The sequence below is a fragment of the Oncorhynchus keta genome, unplaced genomic scaffold (assembly GCF_023373465.1).
Source record: "Oncorhynchus keta strain PuntledgeMale-10-30-2019 unplaced genomic scaffold, Oket_V2 Un_scaffold_20222_pilon_pilon, whole genome shotgun sequence".
Lineage (NCBI taxonomy): Eukaryota > Metazoa > Chordata > Actinopteri > Salmoniformes > Salmonidae > Oncorhynchus > Oncorhynchus keta.
In genome coordinates this window covers 233,693-261,081 of record NW_026290855.1, presented here as the reverse complement: position 1 = coordinate 261,081, position 27,389 = coordinate 233,693, and the positions used below count along the sequence as shown (strand labels likewise).

The following is a 27,389-nucleotide window of genomic DNA, read 5'->3' as shown; positions in this document are numbered from 1 at the left end:
AGCAGAAGTAGTGCACTATATTGGAGAATTGGTTGCAATTTAAGATGTTCCCCTCCACAGATAGTCCTATCCTGCAGAGATGACCAAGTGCAAGAAGAAGAAGAGGCAGGATGACTTCCAGAAGGTCAAGCTGAAGGTGGGGAAGACCAAGCCTAAAGCTGACAACGCTACCAACATCAACTTCCGCACCAAGGGAATAAACCTAACTGAACAGTTGAAGAAAGATGCTAATGCACCCACCACACACCGGAAGCTCAACATCAAGGTAGGTAACACAGACACACAAACACACTCACTCCTCTACTGTACCTTATGCTGTGTGCCTCCCCTCCTCTAGGACCTGTTGTCCCAGCTGCATCACTACAGTGGTACAGTGAAACAGGGAGCTCTTGTGGGACTGAGGGAGCTGCTGACCCTTCACCCCTCAGAGTTAGACCAACACCTCTCCAGTCTGCTCAGCGAGGCTGCTGCAGTCTTCACAGACAAGGACCCGAATGTACGGATGTCTGCCACACGCCTGCTCAGGTTAGAAAAGCATTTTGTTATGACAGTGGGAATTTGTCTTCAGGTCTTTAAAAAAAACAAAAAAAACACCTTTATTTAATAACTTATTAGGGCTGCAATCCCGTTAACAGGATCGATATAACAGCCAGTGAAAGTGCAGGGTGCCAAATTCAAAACAGAAATCTCATAATTAAAATTCCTCAAGCATACACCTGCACTGCCATCAGACACACATAACTGCACCTCATATCACACTTTCACAAAATGCTTGAAGACATGGCTAAAGGTCAATCAGATTTGTGAACATGGTCCCTAGCTGTGTGTTGCCGCTTTCCATGTTGTCTGTTGTCTAGCTTGTGAGGTGTGGAAACACTTGTTGCTTTTATGAATTTTGTCTTGCTGCTTTTTGTTCTATGTTGCTCTGTCTGTATGCTATGTCTTGCTTGTCCTATGTTGCTATGTCTTGCTTGTTCTATGTTGCTATTGTCTATATTGTAATTGTTTTTAATAACCTGCCCAGGGACTGCGGTTGAAAATTAGCCGGCTGGCTAAAACCGGCACTTTTACTGAAACGTTGATTAATGTGCACTGTCCCTGTAAAAATAAAAAATAAACTCAACTCAAACTCAACATGTATCTTATACCATTTTAAAGGTAATCTTGTTGTTAACCCCACCAAAGTGTCCGATTTCAAATAGGCTTTACAGCGAAAGCACCACAAACGATTATGTTAGGTCAGAGCCAAGCCACAGAAAAACACAGCCATTTTTCCAGCCAAAGAGAGGAGTCACAAAAAGCACAAAGAGATAAAATTAATCATTAACCTTTGATGATCTTCATCAGATGACACTCATAGGATTTCATGTTACACAATACATGTATGTTTTGTTCGGTAAAGTTCATATTTATATAAAAAAATCTCAGTATACATTGGGCGCGTTATGTTCAATAGTTTCAAAAACATCTGGTGAATTTGCAGAGAGCCACAACAATTTACAAGTGTTATGCATGGAATTAAAGATATACTTCTCCTTAATGTAACCGCTGTGTCAGATTTCAAAAAAGCTTTACGGAAAAAGCAAACCATGCTATAATCTGGGAACAGCGCGTAGAGAACAAATACATATATCTGCCATGTTGGAGTCAACAGAAGTCAGAAATAACTGGTCACCTTTTCATCCAAGCTACTCAATATTGCCCCTGCAGCCATAAGAAGTTTTAACCAGGTAGATCAGTTGAGAACAAGTTCTCATTTACAACTGCGACCTGGCCAAAATAAAGCAGTGTGACAAAAACAACACAGAGTTACACATAGGATAAACAAAAGTACAGTCAATAACAATATAAAAATCTATATACAGTGTGTGCAAATGGAGTAAGGAGGTAAAGGCAATAAATAGGCCATAGTGGCGAAATAATTACAATATAGCAATTAAACACTGGAATGATAGATGTGCAGAATATGAGTGTGCAAGTAGAGATACTGGGATGCAAAGGAGCAAAATAAATAGCAGTATGGAGATGGGGTAGTTGGGTGGACTATTTACAGATGGGCTATGTACAGGTACAGTGATCTGCGAGCTGCTCAAAGTTAGAGAGGGAGATATGAGTCTCCAGCTTCAGTGATTTTTGCAGAACGTTCCAGTCATTGGCAGCAGAGAACTGGAAGGAAAGGCAGCCAATGGAGGAATTGGCTTTGGGGGTGACCAGTGAAATATACCTGCTGGAGCGCGTGCTACGGGTGGGTGTTGTTATGGTGACCAGTGAGCTGAGATAAGGCAAAGCTTTACCTAGCAAAGACTTATAGATGACCTGGAGCCAGTGGGTCTGGCGACGAATATGAAGCGAGGGCCAGCCGACGAGAGCATACAGGTCGCAGTGGTGGGTGGTATATGGGGCTTTGGTGACAAAACGGATGGCACTGTGATAGACTGCATCCAGTTTGCTGTGTAGAGTGTTGGAGGCTATTTTGTAAATTATATTGTCGAGGATCGGTAGGATAGTCCGTTTTACAAGGGTATGTTTGGCAGCATGAGTGAAGGAGGCTTTGTTGTGAAATAGGAAGCCAATTCTAGATTTAACTTTGGATTGGAGATGCTTAATATGAGTCTAGAAGGAGAGTTTACAGTCTAACCAGACACCTAGGTATTTGTAGTTGTCCACATATTCTAAATCGGAACCATCCAGAGTAGTGATGCTGGTCGGGCGGGTGGGTGCGGGCAGCGATCGGTTAAAGAGCATGCATTTAGTTTTACTAGCGTTTAAAAGCCGTTGGAGGCAACGAAAGGAGTGTTGTATGGCATTGAAGCTCATTTGGAGGTTTGTTAACACAGTATCCACAGTGTCTGCTCTCCAACCCCCACAAAACCATACACCACTTGAGAGCAGCACAGTCCTTGGAGAAATGCCTTAATACCAATTCTTCTACTAGTGCACCTCCCTAACCTTTAACCTCTACCCTCTCCGTGCCCTGCCCAGGTTCATAGCCCAGAGTGTGCCAGCGGAGCGGACGTCTCCATTCTTCCCTCTCCTCTCTGCCCACCTCTCCTGTGCCATGACCCACATCGAGACGGGTATCCAGGAGGATGCCCTGAAAGTCCTCGACGTTTTGCTGGACCACTATCCTGCCCTGCTGGCCGCTCGTCCCGCCCTGCTGCTCACCAACTTCCTGGAGCTGATCTCACATAGAAGTACCGGGGGCGGGGCAAGGAAGGGGCAGGAGGGGAAGGGGAGGAGCTGGGCCCTGTCAGTCAACCCTAACAGGAACGTGACTGGTCAGCAGTGGAGACTCACAGTGCTGCTCAGGTATTCATACACTTGCAATGAGTTAGCAGTGTCCTATTGGTGTGTACATGTATTTTTCTGGCGTGACCTTTGTGTTTGTGTTTTCCAGACTGGGGCGTTTTCTTCAGGCGGTAGTTGAGGAGAGGCGAGCGGAGGAGGGGGTTGCATGTGTCTCAGGTGACATGTTCAGTGTTTTGAATGGACAAGGAGGAGCGAACGCACCTTTGGAGCTCAACTGGGAGGAGCTTACCTACAGAAAAGGTGGATTTCAGGTGTTTGAACATTCAGGAGCCATGCCCACTCCGCATTCCACCTTCAAACTCAGGTACACACATCACAGACACACACTTCATTAAAAAGCATATACACACACACACACACACACACACACACACACACACACACACACACACACACACACACACACACACACACACACACACACACACACACACACACACACACACACACACACACACACACACACACACACACACACACACACACACACACTTCATTAACAAGCATATACACACACACACTCTGCTGACTCACTCTCCTGTCCTGCTCATCATCTGTCCCTTTCCTCCACTGTATTTGTAGGCCGGAGACTGAGCCTGGGGCTGGGGTGAGTGAGGGGCTGGGCACAGGGGAGGCTGTACGGGGCTTTGCCTCCACCCTGGTGCCCCTTCTACTAGACGTCTGGGTAGAGGCTAGTGCTAGCGACCGGAGCAAGACTGACAGTGCTCATCTCCTCACCCCCGACGCTATGTCACTGATGTACCAGGTCCTCTCCATACTACAGCTGCTACGCAAGCTGGCGCCACAGAGAGAATACCAGGATACACTGGTAACACACACACACACACACACACAGGTCTTCTCTCTCAGTGTAACATGTGTGGTTACCTTTGTTCTATTAACACTGGTGTTTGTGTGTTTAGGATGTGTGGTTTCGCAGTGAGTACCTGGGGGATTTTAAGCAGCACTTCATGAAGAACTTCCCCTATGGAAATCTGGACACCCCTAAACAAAGGCGGAAGACAGACCCCAAGAGGTGAGGTGGTGCTAGGGCCCTTGATGTATGTGTAGGTACTCCAGCGTTTCCCAAACTAGGGGTCGCTACCCCATATGTGTCTCCTGATTTGAAAATGGGGTCGTGAAAACTCTGGGGGGGAAAACATCTGGTCTGTAGTCAACTGAATGCTCTGCTTAGTCGTAGAACCACGGTTCAATTTCAGCTATTAGCGGTTAGGACAAACCGTGGTTTCTGTTTTCTTCCTAAAAATTTGCTCTAACCATTGAACAGTTTGAGCTATTACCAATTATGATATATAATATCAGCACAAAATTACTGGGGGGACATAATTAAAAGTGTGTGTGTTTGGGTGTGGTGTTTCAGGAGTAAGCAGGCCACTACAATCCCAGGGCAGACAGTGGAACCCTTGGCTCTGAACGTGCTGCTCTGCCAGGTCATGGTTTCCATGGTTACCCTCAGCCAGAGGGAGGGGCAAGCCCAGGAGCCCGATGCTGAGTGGCTGATGCCTCTGAGAGGGTTTGTCCAAGAGACTCTGTCCAGTGGGGCCAAGCTGAGCCAAAGACACCTACATACACTCCTGGAGACTGTCTGGAGAATGGTCATCACACAACGCAGCAGGGGTAAGACTGTGTGGGTTTGTGTGGGCTGTCAAGGTTGCAGTTATGAGTTCATCTTAAATGGTTTTCACATGTCTGGCGTCCTAACCGGTGGTGTGTGTAGCGGTGACGGAGGATCTGTTACAGGCGGTGTATGTTCAGTACCAGCAGATGAACCTGAATCTGCAGACCAGAACACTGCTACTTTCCTTCTATAGCAGACTGTACCTACAGGAACACAACCACACACACATCGCCAGGTAACACACACACACACGTTCTAGTGTTTACTGTACCAAATAACCAAAGATATATGTAGGCATAACCGAGTCTGCAGTGTAGACTACTCTGCTCCTAAATGTCTTTCTTCCTCTTCGGTCTCCCCCTTCAGGAGTAGAGTGTTGTCTCGGTGGCTGGCTGCTCTACCGCTCCAGTTGTCCCAGCTGGGCCACCGTAACCCTGCCCTCTCAGACAGGCTCCTGCTCTCCATCCAGGCTGCTGCCTCCCGCGGGAACAAGGCCCTGCTGAACTCCCTACACACGCATGCATGCAGGCTCTACGGTGAATACACACACACCTGTATGCAGGCTCTACGGTGAATACACACACACCTGTATGCAGGCTCTACGGTGAATACACACACACCTGTATGCAGGCTCTACGGTGAATACACACACACCTGTATGCAGGCTCTACGGTGAATACACACACACCTGTATGCAGGCTCTACGGTGAATACACACACACCTGTATGCAGGCTCTACGGTGAATACACACACACCTGTATGCAGGCTCTACGGTGAATACACACACACCTGTATGCAGGCTCTATTGTGAATACACACACACCTGTATGCAGGCTCTACGGTGAATACACACACACCTGTATGCAGGCTCTACGGTGTGTGTATATATAACATAAAAAAACACACATGTGAAGCTCCACTTATAACAGTCGGGCAGATCGGTACTAAACAGGTAGTCACTAAATGGCCATGCTAGAAAAGACCTAAATGACAATGTACCTTTTGGAGTTGTTTTCTATGTTTCTCCACTGGGGGGCAGTAAAGGTCCATCTGAACTCCATAGCAGGAGAGAGAGGGGAGCATGTTGTTACAAGCTAGAGACAAAGGTTGGAGGAGTATCAGTTAAAAGGAGTGGAGGTTGTGGGTGGTGGAGGGCACCTATGTTGTAATATAATCTAAGACAGAACTGGTGAGGGGGTTTGTGTTATGATTAAAGGCCCTTGGGAAGACAGATCTGGTGAGGGGGTTTGTGTTATGATTAAAGGCCCTTGGGAAGTCAGATCTGGTGAGGGGGTTTGTGTTATGATTAAAGGCCCTTGGGAAGACAGATCTGGTGAGGGTGAGGGGGTTTGTGTTATGATTAAAGGCCCTTGGGAAGACAGATCTGGTGAGGGGGTTTGTGTTATGATTAAAGGCCCTAGTGAAGACAGATCTGGGGAGGGTGAGGGGGTTTGTGTTATGATTAAAGGCCCTTGGGAAGACAGATCTGGTGAGTGGGTTTGTGTTATGATTAAAGGCCCTAGTGAAGACAGATCTGGGGAGGGTGAGGGGGTTTGTGTTATGATTAAAGGCCCTAGTGAAGACAGATCTGGGGAGGGTGAGGGGGTTTGTGTTATGATTAAAGGCCCTAGGGAAGACAGATCTGGTGAGGGTGAGGGTTTGTGTTATGATTAAAGGCCCTAGTGAAGACAGATCTGGTGAGGGTGAGGGGGTTTGTGTTATGATTAAAGGCCCTAGTGAAGACAGATCTGGTGAGGGTGAGGGGGTTTGTGTTATGATTAAAGGCCCTAGTGAAGACAGATCTGGTGAGGGGGTTTGTGTTATGATTAAAGGCCCTAGGGAAGACAGATCTGGTGAGGGTGAGGGGGTTTGTGTTATGATTAAAGGCCCTAGTGAAGACAGATCTGGTGAGGGGGTTTGTGTTATGATTAAAGGCCCTAGGGAAGACAGATCTGGTGAGGGTGAGGGGTTTGTGTTATGATTAAAGGCCCTAGGGAAGACCAAACTGGGGAGGGTGAGGGGGTTTGTGTTATGATTTAAAGGCCCCAGAGAAGACAGAACTGGGGAGGGTGAGGGGGTTTGTGTTATGATTTAAAGGCCCCAGAGAAGACAACTGGGGAGGGTGAGGGGGTTTGTGTTATGATTAAAGGCCCTAGGGAAGACGGAGTGGGCGATTCACCATCACAAGACTCTGTTTGTCTGAATGGTCTGTGACATCAGCAATGTGCGTCAGCAGCCAACATAACATAATACAGACTCTGATCATTACTACTCTCTCTATCTCTCTCCCTTTATCTCTCTAGCTCTCTCTCTTTATCTCTCTCTTTATCTCTGTCTGTTTGATGATTTTCTTTCTTAGACCATAAACTGGTGATGGATAGTCCATTCACTCTTTACGTCACCATTAGCTTCTTGTTGCTAGGTACTGTGTGTGTGTTTACAACACCATGGTCCTGAATAGGTACAGGAGTGCAAGCTTTTGTTCCAGCACTAACACACCAGATTCAGCTCATCAAGGGCTTGATGGTTACAGGTGACTAATGATGGGGTGTATTGGACAGGAGCTAAGGTTCGACAGGACCACAGTTTCCTTCCTCTGCTATAGTGTATGAGCTGTAGTTGCCCTCCTCTGCTATAGTGTATGACCTGTAGTTGCCCTCCTCTGCTATAGTGTATGAGCTGTAGTTGCCCTCCTCTGCTATAGTGTATGAGCTGTAGTTGCCCTCCTCTGCTATAGTGTATGAGCTGTAGTTGCCCTCCTCTGCTATAGTGTATGAGCTGTAGTTGCCCTCCTCTGCTATAGTGTATGACCTGTAGTTGCCCTCCTCTGCTATAGTGTATGAGCTGTAGTTGCCCTCCTCTGCTATAGTGTATGAGCTGTAGTTGCCCTCCTCTGCTATAGTGTATGAGCTGTAGTTGCCCTCCTCTGCTATAGTGTATGAGCTGAAGTTGCCCTCCTCTGCTATAGTGTATGAGCTGTAGTTGCCCTCCTCTGCTATAGTGTATGAGCTGATATAGTGTATGAGCTGTAGTTGCCCTCCTCTGCTATAGTGTATGAGCTGTAGTTGCCCTCCTCTGCTATAGTGTAGAGCTGTGCCCTCCTCTGCTATAGTGTATGAGCTGTAGTTGCCCTCCTCTGCTATAGTGTATGAGCTGTAGTTGCCCTCCTCTGCTATAGTGTATGAGCTGTAGTTGCCCTCCTCTGCTATAGTGTATGACCTGTAGTTGCCCTCCTCTGCTATAGTGTATGAGCCTGTCCTCTGCTATAGTTGCCCTCCTCTGCTATAGTGTATGAGCTGTAGTTGCCCTCCTCTGCCCCCTCCTCTGCTATAGTGTATGACCTGTCCTCTGTATAGTGTGCCCTCCTCTGCTATAGTGTATGACCTGTAGTTGCCCTCCTCTGCTATAGTGTATGAGCTGTAGTTGCCCTCCTCTGCTATAGTGTATGAGCTGTAGTGCCCTCCTCTGCTATAGTGTATGAGCTGTAGTTGCCCTCCTCTGCTATAGTGTATGAGCTGTAGTTGCCCTCCTCTCTGCTATAGTGTATGAGCTGTAGTTGCCCTCCTCTGCTATAGTGTATGAGCTGTAGTTGCCCTCCTCTGCTATAGTGTATGACCTGTAGTTGCCCTCCTCTGCTATAGTGTATGACCTGTAGTTGCCCTCCTCTGCTATAGTGTATGACCTGTAGTTGCCCTCCCTCTGCTATAGTGTATGACCTGTAGTTGCCCTCCTATAGTGTATGACTGCTATAGTGTATGTGTATGACCTGTATAGTGTATGAGCCCTCCTCTGCTATAGTGTATGAGCTGTAGCTGTGCCCTCCTCTGCTATAGTGTATGAGCTGTAGTTGCCCTCCTCTGCTATAGTGTATGACCTGTAGTTGCCCTCCTCTGCTATAGTGTATGAGCTGTAGTTGCCCTCCTCTGCTATAGTGTATGACCTGTAGTTGCCCTCCTCTGCTATAGTGTATGACCTGTAGTTGCCCTCCTCTGCTATAGTGTATGACCTGTAGTTGCCCTCCTCTGCTATAGTGTATGAGCTGTAGTTGCCCTCCTCTGCTATAGTGTATGAGCTGTAGTTGCCCTCCTCTGCTATAGTGTATGAGCTGTAGTTGCCCTCCTCTGCTGAGCTGTAGTGCCCTATAGTGTATGAGCTGTATAGTGTATGAGCCCTCCTCTGCTATAGTGTATGAGCTGTAGTTGCCCTCCTCTGCTGTAGTGTATGAGCTGTAGTTGCCCTCCTCTGCTATAGTGTATGACCTGTCGTTGCCCTCCTCTGCTATAGTGTATGAGCTGTAGTTGCCCTCCTCTGCTATAGTGTATGAGCTGTAGTTGCCCTCCTCTGCTATAGTGTATGAGCTGTAGTTGGTGATGTGTAGAGCAGCCAAACTGGTAAAGAAATACTACAGTTTGAACTTTAACGGCTTTAACGAGGTAGAAAGTGAATAGAGTTGTTAATAAATGTACATTTCTAAATCATTTAATCTCTGGAAAAGTGTTCTTCAATCACACTATGTTTTATATAAAGCTTTTAACGGCATTTTTGTTGATTTTGTGGTCTCAAACCAGTGAGTTTCTTTAAATTATTCATCAAGAATATGGGCAAAATGTAATTATTGAGAATGAAGAGGTGGGAATGTTGTTCCCTTGTCATATAATTGCTACATTTAATATCAATATAGAATTAAAAATAGTCTTCCAAATAGTTTGACTATTATTTTTCTTGACGCGAATATTGGGTCAAGACTGACAACCTGGTTCAATATGGGTCCTGAGACAACCAGTTGAGAACCACTGTTGTAGAGTTTGTATATTGACGTGTGTGTGTGTGTGTGTGTGTGTGTGTGTGTGTGTGTGTGTGTGTGTAGACCCACAGGAGGGCAGTGTGGTATTGTTACCGGCTGAATCTCAGCAGCGATTGGTCCAGCTACTCTACTTCCTGCCTGTGATGTCACAGGGTCTGTTGGCCAATCTGAGTCGCTGCTGCACTGCGGGACGTGTCTCTGCCGGCCTGGCTGCCTCACTCATACGCATCATACACCTCAGGTAACCCCAGCAACCTCCCAAAGCTACAGGTCAGAAACTCTGTCACTAACCCAATGTTCTTACTTGGTCCCTGTGTCACAGAAATGTGAGAGTCATGTGCCATGTGGTTTAAACTTAAACAACGTTTGACCGTTGAGGTTTTTCATCCTCAAAACATCTAGATGATATCCATGGCAGACCAACATCACGTGGCCTTTATGGTTTGACATCGTTTCTCTTGCACTTAAAAATGTTCTGAATAGAATTTTCAATTCATAAAAGTGTGAGTGAGAGAGAGCCGTCAGTCATTCCTGGTTAGAGAGAGGAGACAGCAGACCGATGGTTCGCCAGCTTAATGGAATCAAACAATCAACCAATTAAGTCACGTCGAGGGTTGTGGCACAAGATCAGTGTCATGAGCTCATGGTTTATAACAAGGCCTGATGCTGATGGCACTTGATGGGAATTTATAGTTCACTGGACCTTTAGATGGCAGTGTTGGTCCTTTAGTGTGCTGTTGTGTGTGAGCATAGCAATGTTCTGCTGTTTGGTCATGCTGTGGTTTGCCAGTGGTTTGCCTCACACGCATCCAACCTTGCATAACGCTATCAGTGTTCATCGCCGGCAAATGTGTGTGTATTTGTGAGACACCCAGTGTTTCTCTGGGGTAGTGTTACACACACACACACCTTAGGGGAAGTGTGCACGCGTGTAGAGACTAGGGATTGGGGCTCCACTCCACCAACACTCCAGACAGTCCTCTCTCACTCCACCAACACTCCAGACCGTCCTCTCTCACTCCACCAACACTCCAGACTGTCCTCTCTCACTCCACCAACACTCCAAACGGTCCTCTCTCACTCCACCAACACTCCAAACGGTCCTCTCTCACTCCACCAACACTCCAGACCGTCCTCTCTCACTCCACCAACACTCCAGACCGTCCTCTCTCACTCCACCAACACTCCAGACCGTCCTCTCTCACTCCACCAACACTCCAGACCGTCCTCTCTCACTCCACCAACACTCCAGACCGTCCTCTCTCACTCCACCAACACTCCAGACCGTCCTCTCTCACTCCACCAACACTCTAGACCGTCCTCTCTCACTCCACCAACACTCCAGACCGTCCTCTCTCACTCCACCAACACTCCAGACCGTCCTCTCTCACTCCACCAACACTCCAGACCGTCCTCTCTCACTCCACCAACACTCCAGACCGTCCTCTCTCACTCCACCAACACTCTAGACCGTCCTCTCACTCCACCAACACTCCAGACCGTCCTCTCTCACTCCACCAACACTCCAGACCGTCCTCTCTCACTCCACCAACACTCCAGACCGTCCTCTCTCACTCCACCAACACTCCAGACCGTCCTCTCTCACTCCACCAACACTCCAGACCGTCCTCTCTCACTCCACCAACACTCCAGACCGTCCTCTCTCACTCCACCAACACTCCAGACCGTCCTCTCTCACTCCACCAACACTCCAGACCGTCCTCTCACTCCACCAACACTCCAGACCGTCCTCTCTCACTCCACCAACACTCCAGACCGTCCTCTCTCACTCCACCAACACTCCAGACCGTCCTCTCTCACTCCACCAACACTCCAGACCGTCCTCTCTCACTCCACCAACACTCCAGACCGTCCTCTCTCACTCCACCAACACTCCAGACCGTCCTCTCTCACTCCACCAACACTCTAGACCGTCCTCTCTCACTCCACCAACACTCTAGACCGTCCTCTCTCACTCCACCAACACTCCAGACCGTCCTCTCTCACTCCACCAACACTCCAAACTGTCCTCTCTCACTCACTCCACCAACACTCCAGACCGTCCTCTCTCACTCCACCAACACTCCAGACCGTCCTCTCTCACTCCACCAACACTCCAGACCGTCCTCTCTCACTCCACCAACACTCCAGACCGTCCTCTCTCACTCCACCAACACTCTAGACCGTCCTCTCTCACTCCACCAACACTCCAGACCGTCCTCTCTCACTCCACCAACACTCCAAACTGTCCTCTCTCACTCACTCCACCAACACTCCAGACCGTCCTCTCTCACTCCACCAACACTCCAAACTGTCCTCTCTCACTCCACCAACACTCCAAACTGTCCTCTCTCACTCACTCCACCAACACTCCAGACCGTCCTCTCTCACTCCACCAACACTCCAAACTGTCCTCTCTCACTCCACCAACACTCCAGACCGTCCTCTCTCACTCCACCAACACTCCAGACCGTCCTCTCTCACTCCACCAACACTCCAGACCGTCCTCTCTCACTCCACCAACACTCCAGACCGTCCTCTCTCACTCCACCAACACTCTAGACCGTCCTCTCTCACTCCACCAACACTCTAGACCGTCCTCTCTCACTCCACCAACACTCCAAACTGTCCTCTCTCACTCACTCCACCAACACTCCAGACCGTCCTCTCTCACTCAACCCACCAACACTCCAAACTGTCCTCTCTCACTCCACCAACACTCCAGACCGTCCTCTCTCACTCCACCAACACTCCAGACCGTCCTCTCTCACTCCACCAACACTCCAGACCGTCCTCTCTCACTCCACCAACACTCCAGACCGTCCTCTCTCACTTCACCAACACTCCAGACCGTCCTCTCTCACTCCACCAACACTCCAAACTGTCCTCTCTCACTCCACCAACACTCTAGACCGTCCTCTCTCACTCCACCAACACTCCAGACCGTCCTCTCTCACTCCACCAACACTCCAAACTGTCCTCTCTCACTCCACCAACACTCTAGACCGTCCTCTCTCACTCCACCAACACTCCAGACCGTCCTCTCTCACTCCACCAACACTCTAGACCGTCCTCTCTCTCACTCCACCAACACTCCAGACCGTCCTCTCTCACTCCACCAACACTCTAGACCGTCCTCTCTCACTCCACCAACACTCCAGACCGTCCTCTCTCACTCCACCAACACTCTAGACCGTCCTCTCTCACTCCACCAACACTCCAGACCGTCCTCTCTCACTCCACCAACACTCCAGACAGTCCTCTCTCACTCCACCAACACTCCAGACAGTCCTCTCTCACTCCACCAACACTCCAAACTGTCCTCTCTCACTCACTCCACCAACACTCCAGACCGTCCTCACTCACTCCACCAACACTCCAGACCGTCCTCTCTCACTCCACCAACACTCCAGACCGTCCTCTCTCACTCCACCAACACTCCAAACTGTCCTCTCTCACTCCACCAACACTCCAGACCGTCCTCTCTCACTCCACCAACACTCCAGACCGTCCTCTCTCACTCCACCAACACTCCAAACTGTCCTCTCTCACTCCACCAACACTCCAAACCGTCCTCTCTCACTCCACCAACACTCCAGACCGTCCTCTCTCACTCCACCAACACTCCAAACTGTCCTCTCTCACTCCACCAACACTCCAGACCGTCCTCTCTCACTCCACCAACACTCCAGACCGTCCTCTCTCACTTCACCAACACTCCAGACCGTCCTCTCTCACTTCACCAACACACCAGACCGTCCTCTCTCACTCCACCAACACTCCAAACTGTCCTCTCTCACTCCACCAACACTCTAGACTGTCCTCTCTCACTCACTCCACCAACACTCCAAACTGTCCTCTCTCACTCCACCAACACTCTAGACCGTCCTCTCACTCCACCAACACTCCAGACCGTCCTCTCTCACTTCACCAACACTCCAGACCGTCCTCTCTCACTTCACCAACACTCCAGACCGTCCTCTCTCACTCCACCAACACTCCAGACCGTCCTCTCTCACTCCACCAACACTCCAGACCGTCCTCTCTCACTCCACCAACACTCCAGACCGTCCTCTCTCACTACACCAACACTCCAGACCGTCCTCTCTCACTCCACCAACACTCCAGACCGTCCTCTCTCACTCCACCAACACTCCAGACCGTCCTCTCTCACTCCACCAACACTCCAGACCGTCCTCTCACTCCACCAACACTCCAGACCGTCCTCTCTCACTCCACCAACACTCCAGACCGTCCTCTCTCACTCCACCAACACTCCAGACCGTCCTCTCTCACTCCACCAACACTCCAGACCGTCCTCTCTCACTCCACCAACACTCCAGACCGTCCTCTCTCACTCCACCAACACTCTAGACCGTCCTCTCTCACTCCACCAACACTCCAGACCGTCCTCTCTCACTCCACCAACACTCTAGACCGTCCTCTCTCACTCCACCAACACTCCAGACCGTCCTCTCTCACTCCATTGTAACCTGTGTGCATTTCAGGTCCTCTTTGAGTGGCTGGTCAGTAGGGTCTCAGGACGCGACCCTGCGTGATGTTGACTACATCAGCTTCCTGTTCTCCACCCTCACAGGTCAGGCTCCGCCCTCACATTTCCTGTCTCACTGGTATCTGGTCAACAGATGTGATGAATATTCAGGTTCTTGAAGAAGTACACTCCAAGAAAACTTACCAATCTTTCTCTCTTTCAGGGTTTTCGTCTGATGAGCTGGCCACCCTGCAGGAGGCTGGGGATGAGAGCGTGCTCCCTCCCTCCCCCCTCTCCCCCCTCAGTCTCTACCCCACCCCCCTGGAGCAATTCACACACCACTGGGACGTGGTGGAGGTCAGGACACACCTCACCCAGAACACCTAGCAGGGCTTTATAAGTGACTGTTGTGACAGAAACAGGAAGAGACGGTGAATGAGAGGTCTAGATGGAGTGTAAAATGTGAAAAGAGAAAGACAGCGACCGAGATGGAGACTGAGCTCTTCTGCCAGTGTAGTGTACCTGTGAGAGGTGTTCTGGACACTGTGTCAGTTATTTAGTTCCCCCTGGTGTCACACACAGGGCTCAGAGGGGGGGATGCTTTATCTGGCCACACTGGCCGAGAGGGGAACCTTTATCGCGTTGCGCAGGCTGTGTCTGCGTGGTTATCGGGCACTGTGGAAATGTAGAAATGCTAATGAGAGCCTGTGGCATGACGGGAGTGTGACATTTGTGCTCGGAAATTACTGTTAAAGGAAATGTGCCCTGAAGCAAGAGGTGTGTGTGTGGGGAGGGGGGGGCTATAATCACTAATTCAGCTCTTCAATTAGAGCCTGAGATCCTGGTCATCTCATGTCTGAGTCAATCAGACTGAGGGTTGGGGGGGCAGGAGGGACAGGATTAGGGGACGGACCATGTCTGCTCTGATTCCACTAATGAGACAGAATTGTTTTTAATGGAGGAGAGAATGCCAACAGGTGCACACAGGTCTGGGGGCTGGTTCACACACACATTCTAACACATTGAACACACCTCATTTCAATAGAACGTAATGACAAATTGGCTTTTGATTTGAAGTTAATGAGGAAAAGTTTAACATTGTTTCTCACCTCTGAAAGTTTGTGTGATGCCCTCTCGTCTCACCTGTACCCCTCTGTCGCTCTCTACAGTGTGTGTGATGCCCTCTCGTCTCACCTGTACCCCTCTGTCGCTCTCTACAGTGTGTGTGATGCCCTCTCTCTCACCTGTACCCCTCTGTCGCTCTCTACAGTGTGTGATGCCCTCTCTCTCACCTGTACCCCTCTGTCGCTCTCTACAGTGTGTGTGATGCCCTCTCGTCTCACCTGTACCCCTCTGTCCCTCTCTACAGTGTGTGTGATGCCCTCTCTCTCACCTGTACCCCTCTGTCGCTCTCTACAGTGTGTGTGATGCCCTCTCGTCTCACCTGTACCCCTCTGTCGCTCTCTACAGTGTGTGTGATGCCCTCTCGTCTCACCTGTACCCCTGTCGCTCTCTACAGTGTGTGATGCCCTCTCTCTCACCTGTACCCCTCTGTCGCTCTCTACAGTGTGTGATGCCCTCTCGTCTCACCTGTACCCCTCTGTCGCTCTCTACAGTGTGTGATGCCCTCTCGTCTCACCTGTACCCCTCTGTCGCTCTCTACAGTGTGTGATGCCCTCTCTCTCACCTGTACCCCTCTGTCGCTCTCTACAGTGTGTGATGCCCTCTCTCTCACCTGTACCCCTCTGTCGCTCTCTACAGTGTGTGTGATGCCCTCTCGTCTCACCTGTACCCCTCTGTCCCTCTCTACAGTGTGTGTGATGCCCTCTCTCTCACCTGTACCCCTCTGTCACTCTCTACTGTTTGTGTGTGTGCGTGTGTGTGTGAGCGAGCAGTGACATATTGTAATGTACTTGTTGGCCCCAACCTGTTATGTATCTCTTGGATGTGTGGAGAAAGGTCATCTGTTAGATATAGAAATAACTAAGTAGACATTTGCACGTGTGGTGTAATGTGGTTTGTGTGATGAATGGTTGTGGGTGATGTTGATTAGAGAAGAGTGACGTGTACCTCTCCTTCATTTGTCCTCTAATTCCATCCCTCCATAATGCCATTACTACTATTGGATTTCGCCCTCCTTACACACAGACACTTCCTGATTGTTTGGGCTCATAAAACAACGTTTAAAAAGATTGTCAGATCTGCCACGTCAGCTCCCATTACCGAGCCTCGCTTAACCCTGTCATTTCTAGGAAAAGGGGGAGTGTGAAGGAGAGGTATCTGGTGGATGTGGAGGAGAGGAGAGGAGAGGTGGAGGAGAGGAGGTATGTAGAGGAGAGGAGGGGTATCTGGTGGATGTGGAGGAGAGGTGGTATCTGGTGGATGTGGAGGAGAGGTGAGGTATCTGGAGGAGAGGAGGTATCTGGTGGATGTGGAGGAGAGGTGAGGTATCTGGAGGAGAGGAGGTATCTGGTGGATGTGGAGGAGGGAGGTATCTGGTGGATGTGGAGGAGAGGAGGTATCTGGTGGATGTGGAGGAGAGGTGGTATCTGGTGGATGTGGAGGAGAGGAGGTATCTGGTGGATGTGGAGGAGAGGTATCTGGTGGATGTGGAGGAGAGGAGATCTGGTGGATGTGAGGAGAGGAGGTATGTAGAGGAGAGGAGATGTGAGGTATCTGGTGGATGTGGAGGAGAGGTGGTATCTGGTGGATGTGGAGGAGAGGTGGTATCTGGTGGATGTGGAGGAGAGGTGAGGTATCTGGAGGAGAGGAGGGGTATCTGGTGGATGTGGAGGAGAGGAGGTATCTGGTGGATGTGGAGGAGAGGAGGTATCTGGTGGATGTGGAGGAGAGGAGGTATCTGGTGGATGTGGAGGAGAGGAGGTATCTGGTGGATGTGGAGGAGAGGAGGTATCTGGTGGATGTGGAGGAGAGGAGGTATCTGGTGGATGTGGAGGAGAGGAGAGGTATCTGGTGGATGTGGAGGAGAGGAGGTATCTGGTGGATGTGGAGGAGAGGTATCTGGTGGATGTGGAGGAGAGGACAGGTATCTGGTGGATGTCGAGGAGAGGTATCTGGTGGATGTGGAGGAGAGGAGAGGTGGAGGGAGGAGAGGAGGTATGTAGAGGAGGAGGGGTATCTGGTGGATGTGGAGGAGAGGAGGTATCTGGTGGATGTGGAGGAGAGGTGGTATCTGGTGGATGTGGAGGAGAGGTGGTATCTGGTGGATGTGGAGGAGAGGTGAGGTATCTGGAGGAGGGAGGGGTATCTGGTGGATGTGGAGGAGAGGAGGTATCTGGTGGATGTGGAGGAGAGGAGGGTATCTGGTGGATGTGGAGGAGAGGATCTGGTGGATCTGGTGGATGTGGAGGAGAGGAGGTATCTGGTGGATGTGGAGGAGAGGTATCTGGTGGATGTGGAGGAGAGGTGGTATCTGGTGGATGTGGAGGAGAGGTGAGGTATCTGGAGGAGAGGAGGGGTATCTGGTGGATGTGGAGGAGAGGAGGTATCTGGTGGATGTGGAGGAGAGGAGGTATCTGGTGGATGTGGAGGAGAGGAGGTATCTGGTGGATGTGGAGGAGAGGTGGTATCTGGTGGATGTGGAGGAGAGGAGGTATCTGGTGGATGTGGAGGAGAGGAGGGGTATCTGGAGGAGAGGAGGTATCTGGTGGATGTGGAGGAGAGGAGATATCTGGTGGATGTGGAGGAGAGGAGGTATCTGGTGGATGTGGAGGAGAGGTGGTATCTGGTGGATGTGGAGGAGAGGAGGTATCTGGTGGATGTGGAGGAGAGGAGGTATCTGGTGGATGTGGAGGAGAGGAGGGGTATCTGGAGGAGAGGAGGTATCTGGTGGATGTGGAGGAGAGGTATCTGGTGGATGTGGAGGAGAGGAGAGGTATCTGGTGGATGGAGAGGAGAGGAGAGGTATCTGGTGGATGTGGAGGAGAAGAGAGGTATCTGGTGGATGTGGAGGAGAGAGAGGTATCTGGTAGATGTGGAGGAGAGGTGAGGTATCTGGAGGAGAGGAGAGTATCTGGTGGATGTGGAGGAGAGGTGAGGTATCTGGAGGAGGAGGAGGTATCTGGTGGATGTGGAGGAGAGGAGGTATCTGGTGGATGTGGAGGAGAGGTGAGGTATCTGGAGGAGAGGAGGGTATCTGGTGGATGTGGAGGAGAAGAGAGGTATCTGGTGGATGTGGAGGAGAAGAGAGGTATCTGGTAGATGTGGAGGAGAGGAGGTATCTGGTGGATGTGGAGGAGAGGGTGAGGTATCTGGAGGAGGTATCTGGTGGATGTGGAGGAGAGGTGAGGTAGGTATCTGGAGGAGAGGAGGTATCTGGTGGATGTGGAGGAGAGAGGGGTATCTGGAGGAGAGGAGGTATCTGGTGGATGTGGAGGAGAGGTATCTGGTGGATGTGGAGGAGAGGAGAGGTATCTGGTGGATGTGGAGGAGAGGTATCTGGTGGATGTGGAGGAGAGGAGAGGTATCTGGTGGATGGAGAGGAGAGGAGAGGTATCTGGTGGATGTGGAGGAGAAGAGAGGTATCTGGTGGATGTGGAGGAGAAGAGAGGTATCTGGTAGATGTGGAGGAGAGGAGGTATCTGGATGGATGTGTAGGAGAGGTGAGGTATCTGGAGGAGAGGAGGTATCTGGTGGATGTGGAGGAGAGGTGAGGTATCTGGAGGAGAGGAGGTATCTGGTGGATGTGGAGGAGAGGAGGTATCTGGTGGATGTGGAGGAGAGGTGAGGTATCTGGAGGAGGGAGGGGTATCTGGTGGATGTGGAGGAGAGGAGGTATCTGGTGGATGTGGAGGAGAGGAGGTATCTGGTGGATGTGGAGGAGAGGAGGTATCTGGTGGATGTGGAGGAGAGGAGGTATCTGGTGGATGTGGAGGAGAGGTGGTATCTGGTGGATGTGGAGGAGAGGAGAGGTATCTGGTATCTGGAGGAGAGGAGGTATCTGGTGGATGTGGAGGAGAGGAGGTATCTGGTGGATGTGGAGGAGAGGTATCTGGTGGATGTGGAGGAGAGGAGAGGTATCTGGTGGATGTGGAGGAGAGGTATCTGGTGGATGTGGAGGAGAGGAGAGGTGGATGGAGGAGGAGAGGGAGGTATGTAGAGGAGAGGAGGGGTATCTGGTGGATGTGGAGGAGAGGAGGTATCTGGTGGATGTGGAGGAGAGGTGGTATCTGGTGGATGTGGAGGAGAGGTGGTATCTGGTGGATGTGGAGGAGAGGTGAGGTATCTGGAGGAGAGGAGGGGTATCTGGTGGATGTGGAGGAGAGGAGGTATCTGGTGGATGTGGAGGAGAGGAGGGTATCTGGTGGATGTGGAGGAGAGGAGGTATCTGGTGGATGTGGAGGAGAGGTGGTATCTGGTGGATGTGGAGGAGAGGAGGTATCTGGTGGATGTGGAGGAGAGGAGGTATCTGGTGGATGTGGAGGAGAGGAGGGGTATCTGGAGGAGAGGAGGTATCTGGTGGATGTGGAGGAGAGGAGATATCTGGTGGATGTGGAGGAGAGGAGGTATCTGGTGGATGTGGAGGAGAGGTGGTATCTGGTGGATGTGGAGGAGAGGAGGTATCTGGTGGATGTGGAGGAGAGGAGGGGTATCTGGAGGAGAGGAGGTATCTGGTGGATGTGGAGGAGAGGTATCTGGTGGATGTGGAGGAGAGGAGAGGTATCTGGTGGATGTGGAGGGAGAGGTATCTGGTGGATGTGGAGGAGAGGAGAGGTATCTGGTGGATGGAGAGGAGAGTAGAGGTATCTGGTGGATGTGGAGGAGAAGAGAGGTATCTGGTGGATGTGGAGGAGAAGAGGTATCTGGTAGATGTGGAGGAGAGGAGAGGTATCTGGTGGATGTGGAGGAGAGGTGAGGTATCTGGAGGAGAGGAGGTATCTGGTGGATGTGGAGGAGAGGTGAGGTATCTGGAGGAGAGGAGGTATCTGGTGGATGTGGAGGAGAGGAGGTATCTGGTGGATGTGGAGGAGAGGAGGTATCTGGTGGATGTGGAGGAGAGGAGGGGTATCTGGTGGATGTGAAGGAGAGGAGGTATCTGGTGGATGTGGAGGAGAGGTATCTGGTGGATGTGGAGGAGAGGTATCTGGTGGATGTGGAGGAGAGGAGAGGTATCTGGTAGATGTGGAGGAGAGGAGGTATCTGGTGGATGTGGAGGAGAGGAGAGGTATCTGGTGGATGGAGAGGAGAGGAGAGGTATCTGGTGGATTTGGAGGAGAGGAGAGGTATCTGGTGGATGTGAAGGAGAGGAGAGGTATCTGGTGGATGTGAAGGAGAGGTATCTGGTGGATGTGGAGGAGAGGAGAGGTATCTGGTGGATGTGAAGGAGAGGTATCTGGTGGATGTGGAGGAGGGAGGGGTATCTGGTGGATGTGGAGGAGGGGTGGATGGGGGTATCTGGTGGATGAGAGGTGAGGTATCTGGTGGATGTGGAGGAGAGAGGTATCTGGTGGATGTGGAGGAGAGGAGAGGTATCTGGTGGATGTGGAGGAGAGGAGGGTATCTGGTGGATGTGGAGGAGAGGAGAGGTATCTGGTGGATGTGGAGGAGAGGAGGTATCTGGTGGATGTGGAGGAGAGGAGGGTATCTGGTGGATGTGGAGGAGAGGAGAGGTATCTGGTGGATGTGGAGGAGAGGAGAGGTATCTGGTGGATGTGGAGGAGAGGACGTATCTGGTGGATGTCGAGGAGAGGAGAGGTATCTGGTGGATGTGGAGGAGAGGAGAGGTATCTGGTGGATGTGGAGGTGAGGTGGAGGAGAGGAGGTATCTGGTGGATGTGGAGGAGAGTTATCTGGTGGATGTGAAGGAGAGGTGAGGTATCTGGTGGATGTGGAGGAGAGGTATCTGGTGGATGTGGAGGGGAGGACAGGTATCTGGTAGATGTGAAGGAGAGGAGAGGTATCTGGTGGATGTGGAGGAGAGGAGGTATCTGGTGGATGTGGAGGAGAGGAGGTATCTGGTAGATGTGAAGGAGAGGAGAGGTATCTGGTGGATGTGGAGGGGAGGTGAGGTATCTGGTGGATGTGAAGGAGAGGAGAGGTATCTGGTGGATGTGGAGGAGAGGAGAGGTATCTGGTGGATGTGGAGGAGAGGAGAGGTATCTGGTGGATGTGGAGGAGAGGAGAGGTATCTGGTGGATGTGGAGGAGAGGAGAGGAGAGGTATCTGGTGGATGTGGAGGAGAGGAGGTATCTGGTGGATGTGGAGGAGAGGAGGTATCTGGTGGATGTGGAGGAGAGGAGGTATCTGGTGGATGTGGAGGAGAGGAGAGGTATCTGGTGGATGTCGAGGAGAGGAGAGGTATCTGGTGGATGTGGAGGAGAGGAGGTATCTGGTGGATGTGGAGGAGAGGAGAGGTATCTGGTGGATGTGGAGGAGAGGAGAGGTATCTGGTGGATGTGAAGGAGGAGAGAGAGGTATCTGGTGGATGTGGAGGAGAGGAGAGGTATCTGGTGGATGTGGAGGAGAGGAGAGGTATCTGGTGGATGTGGAGGAGAGGAGAGGTATCTGGTGGATGTGGAGGAGAGGAGGTATCTGGTGGATGTGGAGGAGAGGAGAGGTATCTGGTGGATGTGGAGGAGAGAGAGGTATCTGGTGGATGTGGAGGAGAGGAGGTATCTGGTGGATGTGGAGGAGTGGAGAGGTATCTGGTGGATGTGGAGGAGAGGAGGGTATCTGGTGGATGTGGAGGAGAGGAGGTATCTGGTGGATGTGGAGGAGAGGAGGTATCTGGTGGATGTGGAGGAGAGGAGGTATCTGGTGGATGTGGAGGAGAGGAGAGGTATCTGGTGGATGTGGAGGAGAGGAGGTATCTGGTGGATGTGGAGGAGAGGAGGTATCTGGTGGATGTGGAGGAGAGGAGGTATCTGGTGGATGTGGAGGAGAGGAGGTATCTGGTGGATGTGGAGGAGAGGAGGTATCTGGTGGATGTGGAGGAGAGGAGGTATCTGGTGGATGTGGAGGAGAGGAGGTATCTGGTGGATGGAGAGAGAGAGGTATCTGGTGGATGTGGAGAGGAGGAGGTATCTGGTGGATGTGGAGGAGAGGAGAGGAGAGGTATCTGGTGGATGTGGAGGAGAGGAGAGGTATCTGGTGGATGTGGAGGAGAGGAGAGGTATCTGGTGGATGTGGAGGAGAGGAGAGGTATCTGGTGGATGTGGAGGAGAGGTGAGGTATCTGGTGGATGTGGAGGAGAGAGAGGTATCTGGTGGATGTGGAGGTGAGGTGGAGGAGAGGAGGTATCTGGTGGATGTGGAGGAGAGTTATCTGGTGGATGTGAAGGAGAGGTGAGGTATCTGGTGGATGTGGAGGAGAGGTATCTGGTGGATGTGGAGGTGAGGTGGAGGAGAGGAGGTATCTGGTGGATGTGGAGGAGAGTTATCTGGTGGATGTGGAGGAGGAGGTATCTGGTGGATGTGGAGGAGAGGAGGTATCTGGTGGATGTGGAGGAGAGGAGGGGTATCTGGTGGATGTGGAGGAGAGGAGGTATCTGGTGGATGTGGAGGAGAGGAGAGGTATCTGGTGGATGTGGAGGAGAGGAGGTATCTGGTGGATGTGGAGGAGAGGAGGGGTATCTGGTGGATGTGGAGGAGAGGAGAGGTATCTGGTGGATGTGGAGGAGAGGAGGTATCTGGTGGATGTGGAGGAGAGGAGGTATCTGGTGGATGTGGAGGAGAGGAGAGGTATCTGGTGGATGTGAAGGAGAGGAGAGGTATCTGGTGGATGTGGAGGAGAGGAGGTATCTGGTGGATGTGGAGGAGAGGAGGTATCTGGTGGATGTGGAGGAGAGGAGGTATCTGGTGGATGTGAAGGAGAGGAGAGGTATCTGGTGGATGTGAAGGAGAGGAGAGGTATCTGGTGGATGTGAAGGAGAGGTGAGGTATCTGGTGGATGTGAAGGAGAGGTGAGGTATCTGGTGGATGTGAAGGAGAGGTGAGGTATCTGGTGGATGTGGAGGAGAGGGTATCTGGTGGATGTGGAGGTGAGGTGGAGGAGAGGAGGTATCTGGTGGATGTGGAGGAGAGGAGAGGTATCTGGTGGATGTGGAGGAGAGGAGAGGTATCTGGTGGATGTGGAGGAGAGGAGGGTATCTGGTGGATGTGGAGGAGAGGAGAGGTATCTGGTGGATGTGGAGGAGACGAGAGGTATCTGGTGGATGTGGAGGAGAGGAGAGGTATCTGGTGGATGTGGAGGAGAGGTAGAGGTATCTGGTGGATGTGGAGAGAGATGTGAGAGAGGAGGTATCTGGTGGATGTGAAGGAGAGGTGAGGTATCTGGTGGATGTGGAGGAGAGGTATCTGGTGGATGTGGAGGAGAGGAGGTATCTGGTGGATGTGGAGGAGAGGTGAGGTATCTGGTGGATGTGGAGGAGAGGTATCTGGTGGATGTGGAGGTGGAGGAGAGGAGAGGTATCTGGTGGAGGTGAGGTGGAGAGGAGGAGGTATCTGGTGGATGTGGAGGAGAGGAGAGGTATCTGGTGGATGTGGAGGAGAGGTATCTGGTGGATGTGGAGGAGAGGAGAGGTATCTGGTGGATGTGGAGGAGAGGAGAGGTATCTGGTGGATGTGGAGGAGAGGAGAGGTATCTGGTGGATGTGAAGGAGAGGTGAGGTATCTGGTGGATGTGGAGGAGAGGTATCTGGTGGATGTGAAGGAGAGGTATCTGGTGGATGTGAAGGAGAGGTGAGGTATCTGGTGGATGTGGAGGAGAGGTATCTGGTGGATGTGGAGGTGAGGTGGAGGAGAGGAGGTATCTGGTGGATGTGGAGGAGAGGAGAGGTATCTGGTGGATGTGGAGGAGAGGAGAGGTATCTGGTGGATGTGGAGGAGAGGAGAGGTATCTGGTGGATGTGGAGGAGAGGAGAGGTATCTGGTGGATGTGAAGGAGAGGAGAGGTATCTGGTGGATGTGAAGGAGAGGAGAGGTATCTGGTGGATGTGAAGGAGAGGTGAGGTATCTGGTGGATGTGAAGGAGAGGTGAGGTATCTGGTGGATGTGAAGGAGAGGTGAGGTATCTGGTGGATGTGAAGGAGAGGTGAGGTATCTGGTGGATGTGAAGGAGAGGTGAGGTATCTGGTGGATGTGAAGGAGAGGTGAGGTATCTGGTGGATGTGGAGGAGAGGAGGTATCTGGTGGATGTGAAGGAGAGGTATCTGGTGGATGTGGAGGTGAGGTGGAGGAGAGGAGGTATCTGGTGGATGTGGAGGAGAGGAGAGGTATCTGGTGGATGTGAAGGAGAGGAGAGGTATCTGGTGGATGTGAAGGAGAGGAGAGGTTAATAACAAATTATTTACAACGAGGACCAAACCCGGACGATGCTGGGCCAATTGTGCGCCGCCCTATGGGACTCCCAATCACAGCCGGATGTGATACAGCCTGGATTCGAAGGGACTACAGGGACTGTAGTGACGCCTCTTGTACTGAGATTAGGCTGGACAATAGAACAAGTCAAAATTCACCCAAGGCTGGAAATGGCAAAAGAACGTTGGCTAAGCTGGAAAATTTGCGAATTAATGGAATGGCATGTTCGCAGAGGCTGTTTTGACTGAAGTGATGCTTAGAATTCCATTTCGCCTAAATGGCATTAAAAAATGTATCCCTTTTTATTTTACCACTAAAATCTGTTCTTAGGACGAAACTGAAAAAGAACAACTTGTGTAGAAAGTTAACATCCGCAACTCGGTGGTGCCAAGTGTGCTTATGTCTGCATAACGAGGAAGTAGGAAAACATGGCAACTTCCATTTCAGGTCTAGCATTTGATGACAATGAGATACACTGCCCAGCCTTACATAATTCGAGAGAGGAGATTCTCATGATTAATAGGGTGTCCGAATGGAACATTTTTGAAATATACACATTGCGAGATATTTGGCGAAATATACCCGAATGCTTCTCCATAGGAAAACAATGGGGGGAGCTTGGCGTTTCAAGGGCAAAAGGTATTTCGGGGATAGCGTTTAATGACTACGAGATACACTGCCCAGCCTTACATAATTAGAAAGAAGAGATTCTCATGATTTAAAATGGTGTCCAGATAATAAATAAAAAAAATCTAAATATACACATAGCGAGATAATTGGCAAAATAGACAGGCATACCTATATTTCCCTATAGTAAACAATGGGACGACGGCAGGTCTCCATTGCCAACAATAGTAAAGCAGGCATTGTGACATAAGTACAATAAACTGGGATTAGAACGTTTGGAATGTGTGTTGGTGCCACAGTGTTCAATAGAACTAATAGGAGCTGGCAGGGTGAAAAATGCCCTAAAATAAGGCCTGTTTTTTTGTGATCACTTCAATACTATGGCAGGCAGCTGGGATATATGGTAATATTATGAAACTGGGCTCCACCGCGGATGCAATGAACTAGTTTTTATTAGAAAAAAGCATTGTTAAAAATGTCATGTGTCCAGCCTACTGAGATGTAGTGCCTTAGACTGCTGCGCCACTCGGGAGACACTCCGATATGAATGATATTAATGTTGTGAAATATGACCTATAAAACAGCAGGAAGTGATCTTAACCACTGTCTATGTCCCACCCACAGGAAGTGTGCCACTGCTTGGAGACGCTGGGGTCTCGTTCACAGTGCTTTGACGTGCTGCAGAACGGCATCTGCAAGAACCTGGTGAGATGGTGTACTTGTGTGAACTCATCTCTGTGTGTGTGTGTGTGTGTGTGTAACTGTGTCTCTCCCTCCCAGACTGGTCTGTCTGTGGTACCAGACAGTATGGCAGCAGGGTTGTTGAGAGCGGTGGCCAGACTGTTGGACCTGTCCTTCCTCCCCAGTGAACCTCTGCTGAGGTTCCTGTCCCGCTGCTGCCTCAGCCTACTGTCTCTGCTACTGACCCTACAGCAGGACACCGCCTCAGAGAACAACCACAAGAGGTAGCCTGTGTGTGACCTCTCTGTGCAGTCATGTTGTGTGTGTAACCTTTATCCTTCCCTGTAGGGGGTGTGTGTGTGTGTGTGTGTGTGTGTGTGTGTGTGTGTGTGTGTGTGTGTGTGTGTGTGTGTGTGTGTGTGTGTGTGTGTGTGTGTGTGTGTGTGTGTGTGTGTGTGTGTAGATTGTGTCCAACCTTTCTCTCCCTCTACCTGCAGGGAGGCAGTGTGGGGCGCGTGTGTGGCAGTGCTGAGCAGCATTCCCCGGCTGTTGCGGTTGGTTCTGCAGTCATTGCGAGTTAGGGACCTGTGTGAGGAGGAGCTGCCTCAGCTGGCCCAGATACTGTCCCTGCTGCTGCAGCACACAGCGCTACGCAACCACATGCTGGCAAACGCAACTCTACTACAACACATTATACAGGACCTCACGGTAAACACACAGTCATCTACTCAAAACCACATGCTGGCAAACGCAACTCTACTACAACACATTATACAGGACCTCACGGTAAACACAGTCATCTACTCAACCACATGCTGGCAAACGCGACTCTACTACAACACATTGTACAGGACCTCACGGTAAACACAGTCATCTACTCAACCACATGCTGGCAAACGCGACTCTACTACAACACATTATACAGGACCTCACGGTAAACACAGTCATCTACTCAACCACATGCTGGCAAACGCAACTCTACTACAACACATTATACAGGACCTCACGGTAAACACAGTCATCTACTCAACCACATGCTGGCAAACGCAACTCTACTACAACACATTATACAGGACCTCACGGTAAACACAGTCAGTCAACTACAACCACATGCTGGCAAACGCGACTCTACTACAACACATTATACAGGACCTCACGGTAAACACACACAGTCAACTACTCAACCACATGCTGGCAAACGCAACTCTACTACAACACATTATACAGGACCTCACGGCTGGCAAACGCAACTCTACTACAACACATTATACAGGACCTCACGGTAAACACACACAGTCAACTACAACCACATGCTGGCTAATGCAACTCTACTACAACACATTATACAGGACCTCACGGTAAACACAGTCATCTACTCAACCACATGCTGGCAAACGCAACTCTACTACAACACATTATACAGGACCTCACGGTAAACACAGTCATCTACTCAACCACATGCTGGCAAACGCAACTCTACTACAACACATTATACAGGACCTCACGGTAAACACAGTCAT

The 27,389-nt window shown here is 50.6% G+C and overlaps 1 protein-coding gene and 3 long non-coding RNA genes across 10 annotated transcripts in view; 2 read left to right on the top strand and 2 right to left on the bottom strand.

The window, feature by feature from the left end:
* LOC118376523 (testis-expressed protein 10 homolog) overlaps nt 1-27,389 on the top strand; it is a 28,735-nt gene that overhangs the window by 375 nt on the left and 971 nt on the right. Inside the window, exons 2-16 of one of the 2 annotated variants that reach the window (XM_052514940.1) lie at nt 61-265; nt 338-525; nt 2,983-3,309; nt 3,398-3,613; nt 3,892-4,138; nt 4,233-4,345; nt 4,691-4,947; nt 5,048-5,183; nt 5,315-5,484; nt 9,817-9,994; nt 14,262-14,350; nt 14,469-14,602; nt 25,813-25,893; nt 25,969-26,153; nt 26,367-26,577. In XM_052514940.1, coding sequence (XP_052370900.1) covers nt 80-265; nt 338-525; nt 2,983-3,309; nt 3,398-3,613; nt 3,892-4,138; nt 4,233-4,345; nt 4,691-4,947; nt 5,048-5,183; nt 5,315-5,484; nt 9,817-9,994; nt 14,262-14,350; nt 14,469-14,602; nt 25,813-25,893; nt 25,969-26,153; nt 26,367-26,577 — 2,718 coding nt within the window. In that variant the 5' untranslated portion in view covers nt 61-79. Of the gene's footprint in view, nt 1-60; nt 266-337; nt 526-2,982; nt 3,310-3,397; nt 3,614-3,891; nt 4,139-4,232; nt 4,346-4,690; nt 4,948-5,047; nt 5,184-5,314; nt 5,485-9,816; nt 9,995-14,261; nt 14,351-14,468; nt 14,648-25,812; nt 25,894-25,968; nt 26,154-26,366; nt 26,578-27,389 lie in introns of those variants that run through there. The other variant, XM_052514939.1, reaches the window with a different exon arrangement.
* Nucleotides 7,577-9,069, bottom strand: LOC127928038 (uncharacterized). Of its 2 annotated transcripts, XR_008130086.1 has the most exons (4): nt 8,956-9,061; nt 8,334-8,399; nt 7,761-7,892; nt 7,577-7,727 (listed from the first exon to the last, which is right to left on the bottom strand). It is a non-coding gene; the product is annotated as an uncharacterized LOC127928038 (long non-coding RNA). The 2 variants fall into 2 exon arrangements; XR_008130087.1 differs by lacking the exon at nt 8,334-8,399 and having other exon boundaries at nt 8,956-9,069.
* On the bottom strand, nt 15,113-16,385 carry LOC127928040 (uncharacterized). Its single transcript, XR_008130094.1, has 3 exons — nt 15,981-16,385; nt 15,639-15,740; nt 15,113-15,588 (listed from the first exon to the last, which is right to left on the bottom strand). It is a non-coding gene; the product is annotated as an uncharacterized LOC127928040 (long non-coding RNA).
* On the top strand, nt 17,003-25,784 carry LOC127928035 (uncharacterized). 5 transcript variants are annotated; one of them, XR_008130071.1, is made up of 11 exons: nt 17,003-17,101; nt 17,210-17,238; nt 20,374-20,429; nt 20,904-21,026; nt 21,080-21,389; nt 21,679-21,792; nt 22,312-22,434; nt 23,028-23,199; nt 23,503-23,582; nt 23,754-24,353; nt 24,410-25,784. It is a non-coding gene; the product is annotated as an uncharacterized LOC127928035 (long non-coding RNA). The 5 variants fall into 5 exon arrangements; XR_008130075.1 differs by lacking the exons at nt 17,003-17,101; nt 17,210-17,238; nt 20,374-20,429; ... (1 more) ...; nt 22,312-22,434; nt 23,028-23,199 and adding an exon at nt 22,945-23,000 and having other exon boundaries at nt 20,859-21,360; nt 23,554-23,582; XR_008130074.1 differs by lacking the exons at nt 17,003-17,101; nt 17,210-17,238; nt 20,374-20,429; ... (1 more) ...; nt 22,312-22,434; nt 23,028-23,199 and adding an exon at nt 22,945-23,000 and having other exon boundaries at nt 20,859-21,389; nt 23,554-23,582.